Source organism: Alosa sapidissima, chromosome 5 (assembly GCF_018492685.1).
Source record: "Alosa sapidissima isolate fAloSap1 chromosome 5, fAloSap1.pri, whole genome shotgun sequence".
Classification (NCBI taxonomy): Eukaryota; Metazoa; Chordata; class Actinopteri; order Clupeiformes; family Clupeidae; genus Alosa; species Alosa sapidissima.
The window spans coordinates 31,853,584-31,872,028 of NC_055961.1; the positions used below are offsets into that span (position 1 = coordinate 31,853,584).

Sequence of the window (18,445 nt, forward strand, 5' to 3'; positions counted from 1 at the left end):
TCTGACCTCAGAGGTCAAACTGTCTCCAGATCTTAAATTAAAGCTTAGGTCATCAAGAACAAACCCTGAAAGTTTCATGCTTCCTTCATAAAAAGCAAGATCGTTGAGCTTAACAGCCCCACTATCACTGTAATAGGCCATTCACAAGTCATAAATGAGACAAAAAGGCAAAATCCACATAAATAACAAGATAAATAATCTTTATTTAATGTCTTTCATATATATAAAATTATGTGTCCACAATTAATATTAACAAGGCAAAACAGAGAATCGGTAATTTCTCAGTTGAGAGTTTGAGGCTCCAGACACTGCCTGAGACAACCCGCTTATGTTCTACAAGACAAAGCCAGGGAACAGCCAAGGAACTCCTGCATATCAACATATTGATCTCTTCCTGGTGCAATAGTCAGGTTGTTAACTGCAGTAGAGGCCACAGTAAGTATATACAGCTAGGCAATCCTCAAAATTAGGCATCTCAGTCAAGCATCACATGGTTCCTAGAGCCCAAAACCACACCAAGCCCTTCAATATACACACACATTTTTGAATAAACTTCATTACCCAGTTCCAGAACTGGATAGCACTCTGTGTAAACCAGACATATTTCGTTTGGAAAGTCCACTCTCAAACCAATTTACTTGTCACTGAAATATTATAATTAATTGTATTATTGTTATTTTTTTCATGATCCTGTTTATTTTACACATTATTTTCTTTTCCCCCGTGTAGAAATAAAAGACACAAATCCCCCAGCAACCATAAAAACAAACAGAAACAATGAACAACAATCTCTCTATTCTACAAAAAACCCTTAGATGTTTGTCATGTGCTTGAAGAAAAATAAAACAGTTTTACTCAGTTCTTTCGCCGTTGGTAAATAGGTCTCATTTAAGCAAGTTCTTTTTAAAAAAAATTAAATATCATATACTGTATAGGTTATTAATTACAGTAACAAGTTTCCATGCAATCTTATTTTTCTGTACAGAGTTCAAGAATTCAGTAGTTCAATAATTAACAAGGCTGTAAAATCCCACACTTCGGACTACTCCTAACACCAGTATGCTAGACTGCCATGACACAGGAAATAACCCACAGTTCACCATGCTCAGACAATGTTTAAACAGTTACCAAATATGGGTTGTAGGTGTACTGTACATGATATATTAACATATTTCAATGAATATCAATACAATTTGTATAGCTAACTAGCTCCCTGTGAGATGCAAAAACTGATGGCTATTCCCCCTCTTCAACACAATTACCAGCTGAGCACCTGATATGCTTTAACGTGTGCACTGGTAAAGAATGTGAAGTTGTGAAGAGAAACATCTCACAGGATACTAATGTGTTGCTGGTCAGCTCAAAATCAAGAAATAAACAGACTAAGCCACCCGGACATTGTGCGGAGAACATACATACACACCCACATGTACACATACATACACACCTACATGTACACATATATGCACATACATACACATATATGCACATACATACACACCCACATGTACACATATATGCACAGTGACTGGTTGTTTCAGTGGCCTGACTCAACTATGGTTTGGTAGTGACCCTGTAATCGAGCTAAGATAGCCGCCACAGAGTATAATCCAATGGCTCCGACAGAGCGTGCCGACTTTAGCGTTTAGATGTCCACACTTCCTGGCCTAGCATGGTGACCTTGTGGCGAGTCCGCATGGCATATTGGTGTTTCTCTAACATACTGGACTAGACCTCAAAGTGCAAGGGCACACATTTATATACCCATATATTAACAGCAAAACAAACAACCGAAACCGCCTGGGTTCTTTCAGTCAAATACATTATTATTATTAATTATTATTACTTTAAAAAAAAAAACGAAATACCCACGTTCATCTGTATCGCAAAGCACTGGTGGTGGCATGCCCCTACATAACCCGGAGGCAAGGAAAAAGCAAGGAACCTACATAACATTACGCTCCGGCGCTGAGAGCCCCAAATGACATTCACCAAAATTAAGGGAGCAAAAGGCAAGTGGCAATCTGAAATGACCCCAAAACAATCCCAAATCAAAAAAACAGAAACATTAAAGGAATTTGTCTATCAGTACAACACAGGGCATACAGGAGGAGGGTTTGGGGCTATATAGTAAACATGACTTTGGCCTGAGTATGGCGACAGGGCATAACAGAATGTGGTTAGAATGTCATGGTAAAAACAAACAAAAACAGCAAGGCCAAATATTGTTACATTCATGCTTCGTTGAATTGGGTTTAGTTTAGGATGTGCAGGGGAGAGGAAGAGTGCTGTTCCTGGGTGAGTGGCTGTGTGTGTGTGTGTGTGTGTGTGTGTGTGTGTGTGTGTGTGTGTGTGGGGGGGGGGGGTTACGCTGATGACATACTGGTTTACTGAGTAGAGCAAGAGCAGGGTGAACTTGGTCTTGCCACCAAGTGAAGAGTTGAAATCTAGCTGCCCTGACCTAACTCCTTCCTCATCCATCCTCTGTCTCCGCGGCTCCTTTTAATCTACATCCAATTACACTAGCAGCTCCTGAATAGTGTTGTCCTGTGCATATACACTAGAATAGGAAGATTCCATTACATGCCATCAGACCAGGGATCAGTTACAGCTGACTGGACTGACTGCTCATTTTTACTAACGGAAATGAAGTGTTAAACCGCTAAACCGACGTTGTTCTGCCGTACCTCATCGTAACGAGAAAAAAAGGCCAGCTGGAGTCTAGCACAGCGGAAAGCTCGATAGACTCACAGAGACATCTTGGTGTTGCCTTTTATGTTTTCTAGTCAGTTTAGAGCATCTGTTGGAGGAATCCATCAGACTATTTCAGAAGGCTTACCGTTTATACATTGGAGAACTTTTTGAGTTTCCTCTGGTCTGTAGAAAGAGGTGTAAATGAGCATTTCACACTTTGGGGACAGTTGTTTACAGTATGCCGGGCATGTTCAGTCAGCAAAGTGCTGCTTCCTCATTGGGGGTTGCGGGGTTGGGGAGGGTAGCAAGTAGCATGCTAGACGGAACTGCCTCGGCACATTCAAAGCACGCTGCCTGATGTCAGCATGGTTTACAGCAAACAAGGAAAGAACCCCACAGAGATAAAGGCAAAAGAGAGGCAAGAGGAAGAAAGAAACTGCCAGAGGGAAGAAGGGAGGGAGAGAGAAAGAGAGAGAGAAAGAAAGACAGAAAATAGAGAACGAGAGAGAGAGAGAGGAGTGGGTTGTTTTTGAAGATAATAATGACATGCTTTGCCACAGAAGTGGTGGTGCTGCAAACATACACAAACACACAAAGCAAATGTACACACACACACACACACACACACACACACACACACAAAGCTGTCATGATGACACTGTCTAGCAGTGTGGAGCACAGTGGTGTTCCTCAGAGATTGTCATGGGGACACTCCATCTATTCTGGACAGACGGAACAGGAAGTGAGGCGGCATAGAGGGGGAACAAAGGAACGTCTCTGGGTCTTTTCCATGGTGGTGGCCACGTGAGAGTTCATCATCAGTCCACGCCCACGCCATCCGCACCTCCTCCCATCCCCAGCAATCCCCTGCCCCCTCCCTCCTCACTGCATGCTGACCTCAAGGCCCTTCACTATGACCCCCCCACCCCCACCCAACCTCCCAAAACACACACATCTATGGTCCAGTTATTGCACTACTATATACAGCAAGTGACCCAAAGCTTACGAACTAAAAGCCTCAAAGAAATCCTAAACACCATGTTTTGTCATACCTTTTCTGTCCAAAATACAAGGGGTCATGCGCCTGCTTGCTTGCTTGCTTACACACACAAAGTTTCACTCTCTCATACACACACACACACACACACAGCCCTGCTCATCTCTAGTGGTGGTTGGACATGCAGTAATAGGGATGCGTTGGGGAGAGGAGGGTGCACGGAGGAGGAAAAAGAGGGGGGGGGGGGGAGGGGGGGTTGACTCAGAATTTCAGCTGCCGACTCTTCATGTACCTATCCTCCTCATTACCTGCAAGAGACAGAGACAGACAGAGAGCCAAGTCAGTCATGTCACCGTGAGGATGACGAGAGAGCGACAGCACTAAAGGACAGAGAGAGGGATAGAAGGAAGGAAAGAGCAAAGAGGGAAAGAAAAGGGGGAATACCTTTGGAGAACAGGTGGAGAGGAGAGATTTAGGCTGTATAGGAAACAGGGAGAGAAGGGATAGAGAGAGAACCTTCAAGAGTTAAAAAAAAACAACATTCTTAATTCTTAATCTCATCATGAATTCCTTTTGTGACATGACGTGTATATCACAAACAAACCTGCATGCTGCAACAGGTCAAGAACATTATGTCTCAAAGTCGTTTTCAGACCTCAACAATGCTTACCCCTGTTTCCTGTATTATATGAACATACTGTATGGTATACATCCAATGCATTGAGCAAATAGTTGTGTCTGGCTGAGGCTGTTCTGGTGAAACAGGGATCTGGGACACGTACCCTCTAAATGGTGACGGGCGAGGTACTTCAGGGCTTCATCCAGCAGGATGACGGGAATGGAGATCTTCAGCACCACGATCCACTGGGACCAGTGTAGCGGGGTCACCTGGAAAATGAGCTGAGGAGAGAGAGAGAGAGAGAGAGAGAGAGAGAGAAAAAAAAATGGTTAGAGGGTGTTGTTTGTGAACCCTTAAAGGTGTTGGTTTTTGAGCATTTTAACATAAGATTCCGTTCCACAACAATTCAAGGTTCTAAAATTCTATATTGAATTCAAGGAAACCAGATATTCGTTCTCCACACTCATGTTCATGTTTAATGGACTGAAGCCACTTGTGGCTTTTGTGGTGTTCTAGCCACTCTAGAGGAAGTACACCAGCTGGAGTCTTAACAGGACTACTGAACTGGACACCTCGTTGACCAGTCAGACATCCACAGCTCTAGGGAGAGAGAGCGCCATAACAACCTCGATCTTAAGATGACCAGACAACATCAGAGACAGGCTCTGGGAGTAGCCGGGAGACAGTGGACACAGACCAGGGGCTCACTAATGTGGGATGGCAAGGAAGGAGGACAACGGGGACACTGAGAAACAGACACACAGACGGAGGAGTGCTGGACAGGTTGAGCTGGACAGTCAGAAAGGTCGACGGGCAGCTGGGGTAGGTGAGGGGTAGGGGGGAGGGGGCACTACTCACCGGCAGAGGCTCCACGTAGAGGATGAGGAAGTGCAGGGAGAGGGAGAGGATGATGGCTCCCAGCAGCCAGAAGTTGACCCATGGGGGCATTCTGAGCAGGGACTGGTTCTCAGACAGGCTGGAGGTGGGGAAAGAGGGCACATTAGAAAAAACAACAGCCAGACAAACTTCCAGGCAGACTGACCAGTCACTCACCTAGACATAGAAAATACATTTTACATTCTGGACATTATAGCTTGCCATTTCATGAGCTAACTGCCCACTGAGATGATGCTTATGTTTATAGTTCTTAGCAGATGCTTTTGTCCTTACAGTGACATCTTAATGTTAATGTTAAACTCTTCATTTTAATTTTGATATTAATGTCAAGTCAAGTCATATGACCCAATACCAATATTAGTAACCGTGACTCTAAGGACTCTAACAAAACAATGTGGGGCATTGTAACTCACATCAACCAAACAATCATAACCCTGACTGTTAAACAAACCGGAGAGATTTTCAGTGTAAAATGGCCTCTCTCTCTCTCTCTGTATTCATTGGCTGCTACCCTGCCAAAGTCCATGTAAGGACGCAGAGCCAGCCCACCTGTTGAGCGCATTGAACATCTCTATGGTGACCAGCACGGAGAGGGCCATGGTGGTGGGGTAGCGTGACTCAAACACCTCGCAGTCAATGCCCTGGAACATGGGGTTGTCCTCGGTGCACTGCATGAAGTGCCTCTGCAGACAGGGAGGATGACGAAAAGGGGGGGGAGGGGGGCGGGTGTAGTGGATGAATGTAAAGTGAATGTAATTGGGTATTATTATTTAATGTATCTTTACTCAATCAAAACAACAGAACTGCAATTTTATTGATATTACCTGACATACACAATTAAATAACATGACTTAATGTTTTCAAAAATGGATTTATGCTGTTTTGGAACCATTCTCTTCACATATTGTAGGGCTTTAGTTTTTGGAACTACAATGATCACATTTTTGTAATGCCCTGCAATTAGGAAGGATGCACAAAAAAGAACATCCAATATTAGCCCAAATATTTGTGTCTGGATTATAGTTGCCCTGTATACACACACAAGCACTCACATACAAACGAACAAAGAGGACAGACAACACAAAGACTGTCGCTCCGGTTCTTACATAAACACTTTTGTTTGAACTACAATCACAAAGTCTCTTGCCCAAGGAAGAGACGTTAAAGAAATCAACAATGAATTCCCTCACACCACACTGCTGACACGCAGTGTGCGTGTCCGTGTGAGTGTGTGTGTTTGTGTGTAAATGTGTATGTGTGTGAGAGTGAGAGTGTGTGTGTGTGTGTGTGTTTGTGTCCGTGTGACTGTGTGTCCGTGTATGGCTGTTCAAAAACAAGATGAATGCTCTGCAGAGTTCAGTGGACGGGAAGTGCCTTAACCTTTGAGAGGTCCGCAGATCGGACCTCAGGCTGAGGCCGAGCTGCTGCGAGCCTAATGTGGGAACACAGCTGCCTGCTTCCTTTTTGGGCTAATCCCACTGGCTCCCGACTGCTCTTGTGAAATTCCACTGGCCAAGCGCTTACAGCTACATGTTCGCGTGTGCGGAGACAGGGCTGACCGCTTTTACTGCTGCAGTCATTTCACAATCACCATTCATTCATAGTGGATTTAATAAATAAATAAATAAATAAATAAATAAATAAATAACTGTCTGTCTGTCTGTCGTGATAAATAAGGTATTTTATGTTGCAATTGATTGTGATTATGTGAAGACATTTCTAATTTAACATTTCTAATTTAATTTTTAACTCTGACGAGTTGTCCTTCCATACCATTCTACCATTCTATCATTCTATCATTCTATCAATCAATCAATCAATCAATCAATTATCTAAGCACCAGAAAGCACAGTGGCATTTAATGACCTTTGGTTATTGGTCACATTTGCTACTAGCCTATATAAGAGACATGATTGTATATTTATTGTCTTAATGAATAAAACCCTACTGTGCGACCTCTCAGGTAGAGGTGTGTACCACTCACCAGCTGGTAGAAGGACACCTGAGGCCCCCCCTCATCAAACAGGTACCACCAGGTCGCCGCTCCCACAGTCCCCAGGCCAACGTAACCTACACATGGAGATCAGAACCAGAGACATGGATGAGGAAACCAACATCGTTCCCTTTACTCCATCTTCAACCAGCCTTAGCTACAAGCTTCTGATGATTCATTGTCTTTACACAGCAGCCTTAGTATTATCAAAAATTTTAGCCATTATTACAAGTATTTCTGAGGACAGACTGTGTGTGTGTGTGTGTGTGTGTGTGTGTGTGTGTGTGTGTGTGTGTGTGCGCGTGCGTAGGGGCCCACCTCCGATGGCCAGATATCTGAAGAAGAGCCATCCAGAGATGAGGGGCTCCTTGGGGTTGCGGGGTGGCTTGTCCATGATGTCCAGGTCAGGAGGGTTGAAGCCCAGGGCGGTTGCGGGCAGGCCGTCCGTCACCAGGTTCACCCACAGCAGCTGCACTGGGATCAGGGCCTCAGGCAAGCCCAGGATGGCAGTCAGGAAGATGCTGTGGTTGGAGGGCACACACACACGCACACACAAACGCGCACACACACACACACGTCAGAATAGTTTAATAATCTTTGCACCAGTTTGAGTATAAAAACAACTTCTGGCCCCAATCATAGTCGAATGACTGACACCCTGGCTTTGATTGGCTCATGATGTGAAATAATTTGTTTTGAGAACACAGTGAGGAAAACATTTTAGTGCAACTCCCAGGTTTTTGAACAGAGAGCATGGTGCTGAAACTGGTCTCACAAGAAGCCCTTTCTGTGCTACCAATTAAAAGTGACCTTTCCCACATATTCTTCTCAAAGTCTGCAAACTGCAGCTTTAAAAGCCTCATATCAGAACTATCTGCAAAAACACAGACTGATAGCAAGTTCAACATACAAGTACTACCTACTCCTCTGAAGCCCCCCAACCCGGTGCACACCCGGCCCCACCCCGCCCCCACGATAATGGGAACAGGAGAGCCTCTCACCAGACAACCTCTCCCACGTTGGAGGAGATGAGGTAGCGGATGAACTGCTTCATGTTGTTGTAGATGGCCCTGCCCTCCTCCACGGCCGCCACGATGGTGGAGAAGTTGTCGTCGGAGAGCACCATCTCGGAGGCCGACTTGGCCACGGCCGTGCCGGAGCCCATGGCGATGCCGATCTCGGCCTTCTTCAGAGCCGGGGCGTCATTCACACCATCACCAGTCTGGGAGGGGGGAGCATCATCAAGCATCATCAGCAACTTCTCACTCTCTGGACTTCAGACATCCTTAAACTGGACTGAGAACCACTGCTGTGCACCTACATACTGTACATACACATGTACGCATAACTGGTATTAGATTTTTTATACCAATCTCCATTTTTAAATGGGCTATTCATTTTTGTATATTTAAAATATAAAGTAGGAATTTCATTGTGTAAGTGTCACAAATGGCACGCCACCATTTAATGAGGCACTGTCTATGCAGGGCTGTATTTATGGCCATATTTAACACCAAGCGTTTGATCATGGAGACAGCCCATATAGAAGATGAATGAGCAGCTTCTGGATGTTTATATGCCTGCGTCTGTCTTACGTCTTCATTCGGAGATGAATCCCCCTTGTTGCACAAGGAACCAGTCACAACAAAACATTTCCCCAGCAATGGGGAACTGCTTTGAAGGGAACAGTTTCCATGGTCAGACCCGACTTTAAGAAAAACAACCTCATTTGGGATTACCGGTGCACTGGGTACGGGGGTCAAGCAAGCACACAAGAAATGACACACAAAGGCCTGTAAACAACATCACAGAGAAATGGAGAAAGGGTAGTGGAGGGAAAATAGAAAGCAGGGGCTTCACTTTGAGTCTTTGAGTGAAGTGTCTGTCTGACACAAAGGCAACCGTCTATACGAGGCTGCGGTTTCCATCTGACAGCAAAAGCAAGGAAGGGGATGGTGGTGTGTGTGTGTGTGTGTGTGTATGTGTGTGTGGGGGGGGGGGGGGTTGTGACAGCCATGTGGGACAAGAGATGACACAGTCTGATACATTCAAGGGGAAAGGGAGGGAGGGGGGGGGGTTCTTGTCTGGGTTCTGGCGGACCAGAGGGACAGAGAGCTGGCGAGGCGTGGACAGTGGGATGTGGAGCCCAGACTCCCGTCTGACAGTAGCTACTCACTACTGATGCAACGTGCCACATCCAATGAGTATGCATGACCGTTACCGAGTGAACGCACGCAGCCAATGGGTGCACTTTCCTTCATTCGCATAATAAGATGCTTCAGGCTTGTGCTCCCCGTGGCACAAGAGGAGAGTCTTTCTCCTCTTCAAATCAAACTAAGAGTGCAATGATGCAACGACTGGGATCAGCGTTCGCCACTTGTTTTGTTTTGTCGATGCCGTTTCACAATTGATGAGTCAGACTGAAGCTGTTTCAAATGGCCTACTGTGCTAGAGGGTAAGGAGTTCCAAAAGTTGTTAGTGTCAAGGAAATGAAAGTCAAAGAAAGTGATGACCTTGACTTGCATGGTCAATTTACTTAATGCAAAATATACTTGGTAGTTAAATCACATATGAAATTGAAAAGCATATGATCTAAACAAATTATACCCATTTGGGTAGTCCTGGGATCAATCAGAATAAAAGTCATTGTCAACTGACAATTACAGACTTGACGTCAAAAGACATGGCAATTGAAAACATGTGTGTTGGTCTGCTCACCATGGCCGTGATCTCGTCAAAGGACTGCAAGAAGCCGACGATCTTGGACTTGTGCGCCGGCTCGACACGGGCGAAGCAGCGGGCACGCTTGACCGCATCCCGTTGAGACTCGGCCGGCAGGTCATCGAACTCGCGGCCAGTGTAAGCCTTGCCATTCACGTCCTCGTCCTCGCCGAAGATGCCGATGCGCCGGCAGATGGCCACCGCCGTGCCCTTGTTGTCACCAGTGATCATGATGACGCGGATGCCGGCCTCGCTACACAGCTTTATTGAACCGATGACCTCCTTCCTGGGAGGGTCCAGCATTCCGACGCAGCCCACAAACGTCAGCTCCGACTGATAAAAACACACACATTCAAACCATTACACCAACCACACACATATGTATAAGATAGTATTGACCGTATATGTATCGATGGTATTGACAATGATATAAACATAGTTGACTTATATAATAAACCTTCATTATTCTATCTTCGTATTCAGTATTCTATCACACATTCAGTTGTGTACAACACCACTTTTGCATGATCCACAAACCAATATGCACCTATACACAAAATTCCCACAAACCCTTATTCCATACTCAGAAATCGTCAGAAATGTATGCAATGAGTAGCCAACTATCTAGCTATGGCTGGTCCAAAAGCTTCAGCTCCAGCCACACCCCCCCCCCCCCCCCAATCATGTCCTCCTCCTGTCTGACCTCATACTGGGCGAAATTGGTGGCGTTCTCCAGATCCATGTCCTCCTTGCGGGGCGGCGTGTCGCGGGTGGCCAGTGCCAGGCAGCGCAGGGTGTCACGGCCCGAGCCCCAGTCACGGATGGTCTCCATCAACTGCTCCTTCAGCTGCTGGGTCAGGGGCACCTTGGTCGTGCCCACACGCATATACTGGCATCGCTCAACCACGCCCTCCGGAGCCCCCTGTCGTACAGCACACAGCACTGGTCAGATCATCTACATTCATGTCTTCAACAGAATCATATGAGTTGTGCTCGTGGGTATACCACAGAAAGGCCTCCAAAAAAGGATTGGTAGGATTAAATGAGTACTATGGGGACTGAAGTGGGTGGGATGATCGTTGTACTTGAATTAACATGTTAGACGAGTGATGGCAAGTGTCCCACCCTTCATGGCCCTTGTAATAATGCACCTTGACAAACATCTTGCTCTGAGAGCCAGCCTTAGTGGGGTTGCAGTACACCGACATGGACTTGCGGTCACGGGAGAACTCCAGAGTGAACTCCTTTTTCATCAGCTGCCTGATCACCTACAGAGAGGAGAAATAACAGAGAAGTAAGAAAAGTGTAAGAAAAGGTGCCTGGTGGACGATCTTGGGGGCGAAACTGTCAGTCTCAGCTGCTCATGGGAGATCATTTCAGTCAGGCATATTCCAGGCCTTTTCCAGGCCACCTGTCAGGTCCAGGTGTCTGGTGAGGGCTCTTTGGCTGGCTGAGCGGAACAGGCGCTGCACCGCGCCGCTGTGCAGAAGGCTTCTAAAGCCCCGCCGGCTTTAATGTTTCATCAGGATGGCGCCTCTCCCGCCTGCCGAACCCCAGGCTCCGCTTGGCAGTCAGCAGCAGCCACGAGGCACGAGGCAGCCAGGCAGCACTCCGAATAGGGAGCTATCGGGTGTACACACAACACCACTGTAGCCCTCTTAAGAGATCTACAACAAATCTACTATAAATAAAATCAAGTCATATTTATAAATGTTCAATGCATTCCACTGTTTACACCGAGGCATTGCTAAGCAAAGGCTTTCATTCATAAACATCTCCTAAAGCTGCCTGAATGAAATGTACCAGCATGTCTGCCAGTTCCCCGACAGGCCACTAGGTGACACCTGCACCCAGGGAGAGCCTGACAAAGAGAGTGATTGGACTCGGGGCCAGACACCAGACAGGGGTGTCTGGTAAACAGCCCCCACCTCCCCAACCCCAGGACGAGACGCTTTTGACATGAACAGACGACATGCCCTGCTGTTGCAAGCACTTGATGGATGGCCTGACGCTGAGTGCATAAAGCTATTATTTCAGCTAAATGCCTCGTCTTTCCGTTTCTCGCCATTAAAAAGCGGGCCAGCATTTAACTTGAACATCTGCTTGAAGTCGTCTCACACACATTAATGACATTCGGAACTCATCCTCAAATGTATTCAAATGAAAAGCAAATCCTAATACCCCCCACCCCACCCCGCCTTGTCCTTCCAAGGCGCTGAAAGCCTGGAAGGTTGACGGAAAGTTTAGCTAACCTCTTCATAAACTCGTGGCCTGTCTAAATATTATGCTTTGCCCCGGGGAACTTGTGACGCTAAAGGGCTTTTTCTAGTCATTAATGCGCTGGGGATTTGAGTGTCCTTCTGTGAAGAGAGAGAGAGAGAGAGAGAGAGAGAGAGAGAGAGAGAGAGAGAGAGAGAGAGAGAGAGAGAGAGAGAGAGAGAGAGAGAGAGAGAGAGAGAGAGAGAGAGAGAGAGAGAGAGCAGTGGAAAAATGCAGAACTTCTGGTCATTTACTCCTGAACCCTCGACTTCTACAGTATCTTCTCTCTCCCACCATTGTTTACAGCCAAGAGCCCCTATAAAGAAAACGGCTAAAGAGAACATGCCAGACAGTGCCTTAAGATCTCGCTCTTATTCTGGAACCGTCAGCTTGCACCCAAGACTCTTTAAAAGTTATGGAGTTGCACGCAGCCTCGCTTCGCTGGCACTAATGCGCTACGGGAGCCATGAAGTCCTCGTTTGATATACGAGGAGGAAGGAAGAGACACGCGCGTCCCTTTTCCACAGGCCACCAATCGCTCAAATGATCCAGCGCTTCTATCAGCTCCGCGTGCTCTTACCCGCCCCCCGGGCCGTCCATCAAATCCCGGCATTGCCTTACCGAGTTGCACGCTCCCGCTCGCTCCACCTTGCTGAGTCCGGACAGATTCGTTTTGAAGACGTTCATCTTCTCCACCAAGGTAGTCAGGGCAGTCTCCGTGGCCTCGCCCACCTTCTCGTACACACCTTTGGCCTGGAAGGACACAACAACAGCAATCAACTGGTGCAAGAATGGATGGACACACTGTACAGACCCCATACTGTGCAATATTTTATTGTGCAAAACAATATTTTGACCACTTCTTTTGATAACAATTGTAGAGGCTCGAAAGTGGCATAATATGCCAAACATCTACATGGAACATTTCAAACAGTGTGTGGGCAGAGGCTTTATGTCAGGAGCTACAACACTCAGCAGTTAGAGTTACATAAATGATGATGTGGACATGGTGACTGCATCGTGTTCAATTAACTCCAGTTGAAAAATGGCTTTGTGTAGTGTCAGTTCTTTGATGATCACATAAAAGACTCCGTTTATAACACAAATGACTTGCTCATGGCAGAGGGAGTGAGGAGCCAGTGCCATGACCACTGGCTCACACGGTCAGATTTGTAAGCGAAGCCACTTTCCCCCTGAAGGCAGAGTTAAAAAAGCCGTGCTCTGAAACATCTCTCGACCTCCAAAACAAGAGTCAAGCACGGTACGTCCAGAAAGCGACAGCTTTCCAGTGGAAAGAGTTACGGTGTTTTGGCGCATGGACAAAGCGCTGGGTGACCCAGTGGGGTTGTAGCACGTCGGGTTAACACCCCCTTCTCTGCCTGCCGGGAAGAGAGAGGGAGAGACTCGTGGTGAGTCCACATGGTTCACAACTCTCTACTTTTTTTTTTTACTATGGCACACTTTTAAAAGCTAGTGGAAAACCACAAGTTCCCTTTGATGAGGCACCCAAAATACAGTGAATCATTTCTCAAGAGTGAATCGTGTGTAATCGCCTCGAACACAACCACACTTGAACCACTTGCAACGAGGGCGCTTTTTTTGGTGGCATGATATTTAAGAGCCCATAATGCAATGCATTAATGTGGCGTGATGATGCGCCTGGTGCCCGTGTGCACATGCGACTACAGAACAACTCCAAACTGCATTCTGCTCGCTTTGTCCCTGACAACCACAGAGCGTAGTGATGGTGATACCATGGTGATAACAAGGAAGTGAGAAAAAGGTATCAAGACAAGAGGAACAGCACACGTGTTGATGCGTGTTCAAATGCAAGCAGGAGAGTGCTGAGGCATTCCAGTCTGCGTGCATGCATTTAGAACAGATCCTGTGAATATATGCAAACTTGTATGTAGGGCTAAATGCATACACAAAACGCACAGACTTCAGCTCACTCATACACCCACACACCTCTCAAATGACACTGACTGCTGAAGCAAAGAGATTCCGCTGCTTCAAGGAAGACGACTTTCATCACATTTCTGCACTCTAATCTGATAATATGAACACTGAAACTATAGCCCAGATATGATGGCACTTGCCAATGCAATAAGTTGAAATATCATCTCATCTTGCAGGTCACGACACTTCATTTTTGTCTGGATCATGAATCACATGAATTAAAGTATGCAAATGAAATGACAACATTTTAGCCTTTTAGTCTTTACCCAACAGCCTGTGCTAAGCAGTTCAGTGTTTCCTAATAAGATAACAAATCTTTTAATTACCTTTAATGATATACAGAACCATGAAACAAAGCACTAGGGATTCATCATAAAGCACTCGGATGTCCATGTCAAAAAGTGCATTTACATTCTACTGAAATACAGACGAATGGAACAATATTGAATTTGCAATCATGATTCATAATTCCCTGTTCCTCTCCTCTCTCATTCACATCAACGCGGCACTGCCTCGTTTCCTCATCATTAAGTCAAAGAATGTGGCCACAATGCAGAGAGGAACGAGTTTGAGTATTTCCACTGTTTTATGATCAAAGCAAAAGCAGGCTGTTGTGACTATCACCATGCTGATCTACACACACACCAAACCAGACAGACTCCCAGGTTGCCTGTTGCTGATGCAATCTCAAGCAACGGCTTTTAAAATTCGTCTACATCTTTCTGATCTGAAAAAGGTGGTGATGGTTTATTATGCCATGGGAAAGGTATCAAGAATCAGAACTGAACTGTCCTTCATAGATGTCCATGATGACTGCAACTCCAATGATTTCAAACTTCAGACAAGTGTCCACCAACCAGGAAATAAAGTTAATGACTAGTAAAAGCATGGAGGTAGGGCATTAAAGAAAATGATGATAAAATGCCTTTTGTTAAATACAACACACACACACACACACACCAATCAGTACCTCGTTGTAGTCCAGTGAGGAGTCATTGCACATGGAGCAGATTGTAGCAAGCTCCAGCAGCCCGTCATAGTCACCACATTGCACTGCCTTATCCCCCTTCAGCCTGCAAGAACAGAGAGAAGAAAGACAGAGGGAGAGAGAGGGAGACAGAGATGAACCACAAACCATAGCCATTCACACAAAACACACTCAACCGTGTCAACTGCACCACATGCACACTTGCCTAGTCCCACATGTATACATTTGCAACTACCTCCTAAGCCAGGCCATGTTATTCAATCCCCTGCTCTCTTACGGGGATCACAACCAGGCCATTACAGACATCAATATGTTTGCAGTATACCCTTCAAAAGATCCTTTCCAAAGATACTCTATACCAGACTCTTAATGAGTCATTAGCACTAGGCTTACAGAGACACAAATGTTTACAAGACAATACATGCCCCTCACTACAACGCTTAAAGACATCCATTACACGTTACTGCATAGCCCACATGTCTGAGAGTCATTTTTAAACATACTCGTTAGCGCGGAAGAAGAGTGTTTTAGTGTTACTAAAAAAGGAAGTGAGCGAGAGTGTGATGACAGAACTCGCAGGCTACCTTAGACTCACACCAAGTGCAGAGTGCAGTCTGCTCTCCAAGCTTCAGCACTGAGGACCCAGTCTCCCAGAGTCAAACACAACTTACACGAGCTGCAGGTCAACGTGTATTATGGCAGAAAGACAAATGCTGACTGCCCAGTCATTAACGGCAAACCAATACTGGCACATGTGTTACAGTGTTACTTCACAAGAACCCATTTTAGCTCAAATGAAGAATGTTCCTGATTTTTTTTAATGGTTATGAATAAATCCTCTGAAAAGAGTTTTGGAAAGCGTTGAGGGGGGAGCACAGTAAATCTTAGGTGGTTGGTGGCTTTGGACATGGAGGGACTCTTTAAAGGCGGCTTATGAATGACATGGAATGGAATTAGGTGATGAATAGAGGGGTTGGGCTTCCACTGTCAAAGAAAAGCCTGGATGTGGAGCCTTTCCACTGTGGTACCTACACAAGCCCTCACATCCCCTTACAGAACCCTAGACCACTAGACCACACACATCATTAACGTTTACCACTGTTATTACTTACTAAAGATACTGCACATCGGTCATAGAGACTCAATATGTTACAGCTGTCAAGTCTGCTCTTAATTGAAAAGATGAATAAATGAATGAATAGTAAGTAAGTATGAGCACTGAATATTATTACCAAGTATTAAGATAAAATAAGATAAGAATGGCCACACATATGTTACAAAATGTTTGTTTTGGGTGTTTGCTTTCCTGATGGATCAGCGTGACGTTTGGGTAAATGAAGGCCAAGCTGTGTACATAGAGACATTGTTTGTTGATCCATTTGAGACGTGGACAAGGGTATGACTACTCACACTTGTCCTTCGGGAGCGTATGTGGAACCACTGATGGAGAACTCATGGAGGGAACAGCTGGAGCCTTCCACCTTTTCTACAACAAACATCTGCAGAGAGAGATGGGGAGGGGGCAAAACAAATAAAGATTCCAGTGAAGAACTTGTTTATATTAAGCTTTAAACAAACGAGTAACTATAGTTAATGTACTATTGTAAACTATGACCAAACATTTGGACACGGCACACAACAAGATGTCATCTCATGTGACTGCTTGTCTTTCCATACTTATAGTGGAGAGAGAAAAGGGGAAAAAGAGAGCGAGAGAGAGAGAGAGAGAGAGAGAGAGAGAGAGAGAGATTAACTGAGGGAATAGAAAAACAGAGAGACAGGTCTCAACGGGCCACTATCAACATGGGAAAGAAAAAGGGAAATGAAAAAGAGAAAAGAAAAAAAAAGAATGTTGGACTCTCGGCTCCACCCAACCAGGAGCAGGGGGTTCCCTGCCCAGCACAGCCAATCAATGTCCACATGATGTCACCAGGGCTTTTTCCAGTGTGTGTGTGTGTAGTGGGATAATCTACAGTCGCTCAGTTTACTGACCTGGCCAGAGCTATCCCCGTTGTCTAGTGCCTGACTCACTGCCGGCAACACACACACACACACGGCCCCTGTGATCTTGGTCTTGGCCGGAGTCAAGCTAGACATATAGCCATGAGCTGGCTTCATTTAATACATACTCATGGTCACAAACCATTCCAGAACATATATATTTAAAGAAAAGGGTGGTGAGGCAATGGACAGTGACACACACACAGGAGAGGTCATTGGTCATTTTCAAGACAAAGACAGGAGACCCTGCTAATCAGGGTGCATGACTATTCTCCCTGTTTGAAAGACTAGAGGGACACTTGTCTCCAGGAGGGTCGGTCACATCAGCAGCATGTGTGGCCCTGAGTGGGCGGTCTATGGACTAACATTGATCGCCTCTGGGCCAGAGCCACCTCACGGTCCCCTGCTGGCTGTCCAGTTGAGGATAGTCATAGGGACCTGATCAGAGGTCATTTGGGAGAGAGGGAGGGGACGGGGTGTCATTTCACAGGTGTGAAATGTGTGAAGGTGTGAAGTGCAGTTTTGCAGGAGATGATAAAAAGAAATACCAAGACCAGAGGGGGGGGGGTCTTGGAGAAATGGAGAGAGGAAGTGATGATGGGGAGAGAGAAAGAAAGAGAGAGAGAGAGAAGGATAGGAAAATGAGAGAGAGCACATCAGTATTCATGTCTTGACTCTCTGCATACTGCATAATGCCCATAACAGTCTCATTTCCATGGGCGTGCTAGAACCGCAGCAAACTTATGCTCGAAGAGGGAGGTTTAATGGACACTAATGCTGAGACGGTCAGAGGAGGTCACACACACGCACGCGCCAACGCACATACACGCACACACCATCTTAATGTGCATCTCAAAGAAAAACGGCTGATTGGAGAATTAATGAAGCAGCTGTTTAGTAGAAAGTTCTTTCCCCCTCTGATGTGTTTCCTGAGAAGCTGCTGTTTATACAAAAACGTTTCCAGAGAATGATCCAGGCAGTTGTTCTGCTTTCACAGACCCTAATCACACACACTAGACATTTCTGTGTGTGTGTGTGTGTGTGTGTGTGTGTGTGTTTCTGTCTGATAATATTTTCAGTTGCCTTTGAGCAGAATGGATGGAACAAGCAAAATTATTTAATGAGAACGAAATGGAAAACATGAAGAGTTCAACCAAGAAGTGTGTGGTGAGCGTCGGATCTCCTGACTGGGCCTACGTTCATCTGAGGACACAAAAGTGCCAGTGCATAGATAGAACCACCCAAATCCCTCACCAGCGAGGACCACCCAAAAAGACTAATCCTAGAACAGGCCCAACAACCACTAGTCATGTGCTA

The 18,445-nt window shown here is 45.7% G+C and overlaps 1 protein-coding gene across 2 annotated transcripts in view; it reads right to left on the reverse strand.

The window, feature by feature from the left end:
* Positions 1-183: 183 nt before the first annotated feature.
* Positions 184-18,445, reverse strand: part of atp2a3 (ATPase sarcoplasmic/endoplasmic reticulum Ca2+ transporting 3) — a 46,572-nt gene continuing 28,310 nt past the window's right edge. Inside the window, exons 9-22 of one of the 2 annotated variants that reach the window (XM_042091768.1) lie at positions 16,538-16,626; positions 15,110-15,212; positions 12,802-12,933; positions 11,073-11,189; positions 10,625-10,843; positions 9,919-10,254; positions 8,202-8,422; positions 7,519-7,721; positions 7,192-7,277; positions 5,757-5,890; positions 5,169-5,286; positions 4,474-4,591; positions 4,136-4,168; positions 184-3,999 (exon numbers count right to left, since the gene is read on the reverse strand). In XM_042091768.1, the coding sequence (XP_041947702.1) occupies positions 4,164-4,168; positions 4,474-4,591; positions 5,169-5,286; positions 5,757-5,890; positions 7,192-7,277; positions 7,519-7,721; positions 8,202-8,422; positions 9,919-10,254; positions 10,625-10,843; positions 11,073-11,189; positions 12,802-12,933; positions 15,110-15,212; positions 16,538-16,626 (1,881 nt within the window). In that variant the 3' untranslated portion in view covers positions 184-3,999; positions 4,136-4,163. The remainder of the gene's footprint in view (positions 4,000-4,135; positions 4,169-4,473; positions 4,592-5,168; positions 5,287-5,756; positions 5,891-7,191; positions 7,278-7,518; positions 7,722-8,201; positions 8,423-9,918; positions 10,255-10,624; positions 10,844-11,072; positions 11,190-12,801; positions 12,934-15,109; positions 15,213-16,537; positions 16,627-18,445) is intronic. The other variant, XM_042091767.1, reaches the window with a different exon arrangement.